Genomic DNA, 6,197 nt, shown 5'->3' on the forward strand with positions numbered 1-6,197 from the left:
GGCGTGCCGCTGACGATTAACGCAACATTGTTCACGCTTTACACACTACCTCAATTGTATTAAAAATATATTCATTAGACAGGAACAATTCAAGTAATTGACTATTTTTGGCCTTCGTGATCCATCTCACAACCAGTCACTGCACCGGCGAATGCGGTTGTTTTAGGCACAACATGCACATTGCTCTCGTGAATACGTGTACTGGAAATGGTGTTTGATGGATAAGAATTTTTACATCTGACTGAAATCCATAATAGCAGTGTAAATGCCGAGTGGAGAGCAAACATTCAGAATTTTGAAAGAGATATGGGTCGAATCAACAATATGGCGTATGTGTCTTGATAAAGTACTACTATTCCTGTTATTATCTAAAATATTGTTTTGAAACCTTTAATGAATTTCTTAATTACTCGCCAAAATCCTGCATTTCCTGGGACATAGGCAATCCAGCAAAAAAATTAAGCATTGATCGTTTTTCCGCATTCATTTTATAATCGTATCGTTATTAATAAAGAAAAATTGTCCCCTAGTGGAGTTCCAAAAAAGGAGGGTAGTCTTAGAATCGTGTTCGTCTTAGATTCGTGCTAATACGGTGTATGAAATTGTTTTTCGATTTATTATGTTCTATTAACAATTTTCATAAAATATTTTCCGCTGAATAAGAAAGAATCAATTTATTATATTCTATAAACAATTTAAATAAAATATTTTCCGTTAAATAAGAAATATTGGGGTGGGGGAAATTCGGTTAATGTGCAGTAATAACAACGTGTGCAAAAAATAATCTCTCATTGTCAGCGAGGAATTAAAAAAGGACCTCGAGTGTCCGGACGGAAGAAGGTCAGAAGGGTATTCGGCGTCCGGGCAAGAGCACGGTTGGGCTGGTCCTTTAGTCGGCCCTGAATTTTGGAAACGATAGATCACGTCATAACAGATATCACTTTTCATTGCAGCGTTAACATTCACGGCGTTTTTCGCGTACGTTAATTTTCTGTTGATATACGGCCAGTGATTTTCTTATTGTTGGCTTATTAACGGACCGTGAATTTAGCAAAATTGAGACCGTGAAAACCTTAAAAAAAAACCGTGAAAACGTGAAAAATAACCGTGAAAACCTGGAAAAAGCCGTGAATTTCATTGTTCAGGTAGAGTGGGAACCCTGTCCAGTGCATGTGGATGCACGGAACACTACTATGTCATTCAACCACGCACTGCAGTTGCTCAGGTGTGTGGCCTTCATTGCAATCTAATGACATCATTATACTGCAACGATTGCAACAACGAGAAGTAGATTGAGCTTATAAATGAGTTTTAAAGAATTGCCACTAATGCTCTCCTTAGTGTGGAATTATAAGTAATGAATGAAAACTGAAATAATCTCATGCAGGACACTGGCCACGGCCTTGAACACCTTGTAGACCATTTTGGCTTTGTGTGCCAATTTCAAATCCTCCCCACCGTTCCGAGCCGGTTCCAAATACCGACTTTATGCTATCGATTCTCGATGCCGGTTTCACTGGCCGAGAAACGGGAACTGGAACCAACCCATCACTAATCTGAGCTACAATATACCCACCGCTATCTAAAACAGAATTTCACACTACTGAGCCGTCTCTTTGTTAAGACCAGTACATCATATCTTTGTCTCCATCTATCCATTGTGCCAACTCCAGGTAATTTTCCTATTTAGTTGTGCCTATTTCAAGGGTGCTTCATACTTCATCAACTGAATCCTGTGGTAGTATTGCTTGCTGTCCCACTCTCAGAAATCCTTAGGCTGCGCCTCCATAAATTCGTTGCCTACGTTAAGGCTTGCATACCATGGTAGTTGAGCTTAGGTTAGACCGATAGATTTTGGCCTTTTATACTGTCTTCTCTTTCTTCTTATGCACAACCCACTGCCTTCTCTTATTTTCAACTGTCAAAGTGACTCCTTTTTCCTTTAAATAGGATCATAAAAGTATGTCTGTCAGTTGGAATTGCCAAAATTTGGGTTTGGGTTTTTTTATTTTTTCAGCACTCATGCTGGAAAAAAGAGAGAAAATTGAAAAGTTCTCTTTCCTCAGGGTTTCCATATCTTTCAAAATGCCTTCTTAGTTTCATTTACGAAATTTTACGTTAATTGTCAAAATTTAGTTGCTTACCCATTTTTGTAAACTCTTTATGCAACCATTTTTTAACTAATATTGAATTTGTTTTGCATGTCATTGTGATTTATTTGTTATTTTCGTAGGTTTTAGAGAAAGTACATCTGGTGCCAATGTCCATGGATCAGTTGGAGGAGTGTATTGTTACCTTCAAACGATTGGGAGATGAAATATGTCGAAACATGCCAGACATACTCCTCGCTACAATGAATATTCTTCATGAGCAATACAACAAGGCAAGGTGAGGGATTAGCATTTGCGTATAGAATCATTGTTTTTCCATGTGTGTGGATTTGGCTGTAAATTTTCAAAGCACTGTTGCTGATTGTTGATGAATCGCTTCATTCCAGGGGATCTGACTCATTGGGGGCAAGATTTGATGAAGGTGGAAGAGATAAGGCAAGTATTGTCCTTATGTTTCTGTGATATGGTAGTTGAGTTTATTGCCCAAGTTTCTATAATTTTGCTTCATTGGCTTGATGTCAATACATATAGCCATATCAATCCAGAGAACTCTTTGAAACATTCTTAGTCATATGTCAATCAACTCGATTGTTTCTGGCTTTACCTTGTGAAAATTCATTCTGAACTATAAAAAGTTCTATCAATTCACACTCATCCCTCTTGGAAATTCCCGTGAAGCTGAGTAACGCTCCAACCCCAACGCAACCCTCCCCTACCAACGCGTAATAGCAACTAGATAAACAACGACAAAATAAGTAAATGCGATGGGGGTTAGTGTTTTCTTAACAAAATAAGTGTTAATATAACGATTTCTGTGCCTGATGATGTCGCCTCTGCGACGAAACCGGTCGTATTGAATAAATCGTGTGAAAAGGTACCACAACTTTATATTGTTCATATGTCAGTCAGTTTGGAATGGTTATGAAGTTATTTTTAGAACATCGGTGGGGATTTATGCTTTGTAATTCTGATTTTGCCTTCATTTTCGGTCCTGGTGAAAAATTCAATAAATTTTATGTGAATAGACCTTAATAGCTCCGTTTGTTTGTGATAGATTTCTCTTTCAGTATCCTCTTTTTCACCACTTGTACTTCCCGTCAACTTTACATTTTGTTTGTCAAGGTTTTTGCATTGAATATTCATGATTTTTATATCAACTATTGTTTGCAAGTGCCTCATCTTTAAGTATATGTAGTAATGACTATGTAGCCAGCATGCTTAGAGTGATAAAACTTCTGAGTGTGAATTGATATTAAAAATTAATCAACTTAGTCTTGTTTCCCAAATTTTTAACTACTTTAATTCAGGTTTCGACTGAGCTGCAGATAATGACTGTTTCATTGTTGAAATCTTGGTTAGTGCAATTAAAAATCTGGGAAAACATAACCAAGTTGACACATGGAGTTAAAGAATAGTATGCCTGCCACCTTGGAGTCGATTCAAATGTATTGTCTCGTGATAGTTGCCCGTTGATAATTTCAAAAGGCCCCATTGAAAGCAATCAATATGTCGTTAGAAGAGTCTGAGCTGTCCGTGGGAAGAAAGAATGGGCGAAACACAGAACAGTTCCTGACTTCAGATCGGATTAAATGATACTTTCAGGTTATGACCAAAGTGCGAGTTCCTCTATGACACGTTGTGTGGCATCGGCAAACTCCAAAGGTGCCAAATTTGAAATTTTGAGCAAACTTGAATTTTTCGAATGTTCGTATCTCTGAAAGTTAGTAAATCCAATGTGCATAGGAAGAGGACTAACTGTAAGTCCAATTTACCAGCGTTGATGAGTGGGCCACCATAATTCCATAAGAATGAAGCTTATTACATGATGTTGCGTGCATATTGAAGTATCTCCTACTGAAGATAGAACCAAAATTGACAGTCTTGGGCACAGTACCAGAAGAGACCTTTAAGGTAGATCAAAGATGACTACGTGGGGTAGTGTATATCCTCCTAAATGTCATTGCTTTTAAGCGGAATTTTGTTATAAAGATCATTTTGTAACCACTGGGACTGGGACTGAGGTTTGTAATTTCGTAATAGCGAAAATTTCGTAATAACGTTTCTTTTACTATAGAATGGATAGGCCTTTACATCAGGACGAACGAATTTATTCGTAATAACAAGAACTTATTAATAACGTTGTTCGTATTAACGAGAGTAAACTGTAATTATTTTAATAGCCAATTATGGAAGATTTATGAATGGGTTGTCTGATGATTGATTGGTTTTGACTTTAAACCATTGGCTACGGTTGACTACATAATATATTTTCTTATCATGTGGTGGTATTGATAAATATGATTTTAATTTACTCTGCAATTTCTGTGACGGATGGACAGATGACATAATCACAGACTTAATGTATGGTCCATTGATTTCAATTAACCCACCAACCTCTTGACAAACTGTATTTATCATTATCTAGGTCATTGCGAAAGATCCACAGCGAAAAAATCATCCGCCTTGACTGGGTTTCGAACCCGGATCCCCCGATTTCCGGTCGAGTGCTTTAGCCAGTTAAGCTACCGAGGCGTTAGTCTTCCCTGTGGATATTTGTGAACACTACAGGACAAGGTGTTGCAGGACTGCTCAGCATATTGTCCGGCAGTGTCCACAAATATCCACGGGGAAGAATGACGCCTCGGTAGCTTAACTGGCTAAAGCACTTGACTGGAAATAGGGGTATCCTGGTTCGAATCCCAGTCAAGGTGGATAATTTTTTCTCTGTGGATCTTTCGCAAGATTGCGGGTGACTCTCGTAAAAGTTATCACCACGGCTAGTCCCGGTATACTTTAAACTAAAATTATCTAGGTAATTGTTTGTCGAAACCGGGATGAGGGTTAATAAAAATTTGTGGACCATACAAACTTTTTTCTGTGAATACCTGCCTCATGGTTCCACAAAATATTGCCATCCAACCTTAAGTTGGTCAGTTTCTGGGACCTTCATTAACGTATTTATTCTCTTCTTCACGCACAGCAATTGGTGCAGCTTCGAGAGAGAGCAAGGACAATCACCAATTTTGCTGGTGCCTTGCCATACAGAATGCCTGGTGATACAAATGCCCGTCTCGTTCAGATAGAGATTCTAATGCACTGAGTGGAAAGATGTCTAGGAGAGGACTTGGAAATGGATTTTCACTTTTGAAAGTTGGCATCAGATTGTTGTGTGGTCTGTGTGAAGATGTTTTAGAATTGTTAATTCTGAAGCCTTTACTTGGTGTTTACAAATTTTTATTATTCTTTTGATAAAATTTTAATTATTAATAAAATAATGTACATTTGTCAATCATTGTTAATATGTGGAGTGTGAACCATTTGCCCCTTCAATGTTGACTCATCCTGCATAACCTCATTCTACCATTGGAATATTCCTGATGTAGACCAAACCTGCCAGACCAAAAGAGTGGTGAGTGGCAGACAACTGAAGGCCAGTGTGTGGCTGAATATTGGTTTGACATTAAAAATGTATTGAGCCAAATTTGTGTGAGAGGTCTAGTTGCATTCAGTAGCAATGGATAAATTAAAAATTTAATTATTTTGTGGAAATATTGTTTTTCTAAGGTCACACCTGTTTTTCAATTCCTCTTATTCCTCATCATGTGATTGATGACCAATTCCATCCATAAATTGGCTCAGTAATTGAACTGCTTGTTCTGTACAGTCATTGACAACTTGTAAGTGTCATGCAATATCCTGGTCCCATTTTTAAAAGTAGGGAGCCTTGATGCAATGACAGCAGGAACTACCTAAATATCTGCGTTTTAGTGGTATATTCAGCATTTACCATCCAATGTGTTTTACTGCGGGTTGTTTCTCAAAATTATGTTGATGCTTTCCTTAAGCCACCCAAAGAAACCAAGTACAATTAAAGGAGCTCCTTACTAACAGCAACACTGGTCTATCTGAAAAACAAAGCCATGAATATGAGTTAGGTTTTCCCATAAAAAGAGTAACCAGGTTAGGGTGGACTGAAGGTGTTTTCTGAAGTGCTGCACAATTAAAGTGATCTGACCACTATTTGAGCTTCCTGTCTCTCCTTTCTCCCCTCTTCACCAACATATTATCAATGCTAAAAATACTTGA

At 37.9% G+C, this 6,197-nt stretch overlaps 1 protein-coding gene across 1 annotated transcript in view; it reads left to right on the forward strand.

Annotated features, from left to right (window-relative positions):
- The window catches only part of LOC124156492 (nuclear pore complex protein Nup93-like), a 31,124-nt gene extending 25,724 nt beyond the window's left edge, over positions 1 to 5,400 (forward strand). The window contains exons 14-16 of the mRNA XM_046531063.1: positions 2,234 to 2,388; positions 2,498 to 2,546; positions 5,092 to 5,400. Of these exons, the coding sequence (XP_046387019.1) occupies positions 2,234 to 2,388; positions 2,498 to 2,546; positions 5,092 to 5,211 (324 nt within the window). The 3' untranslated portion in view covers positions 5,212 to 5,400. The remainder of the gene's footprint in view (positions 1 to 2,233; positions 2,389 to 2,497; positions 2,547 to 5,091) is intronic.
- Positions 5,401 to 6,197: the final 797 nt, after the last annotated feature.

Source organism: Ischnura elegans, chromosome 3 (assembly GCF_921293095.1).
Source record: "Ischnura elegans chromosome 3, ioIscEleg1.1, whole genome shotgun sequence".
In the NCBI taxonomy this organism is placed as follows: Eukaryota; Metazoa; Arthropoda; class Insecta; order Odonata; family Coenagrionidae; genus Ischnura; species Ischnura elegans.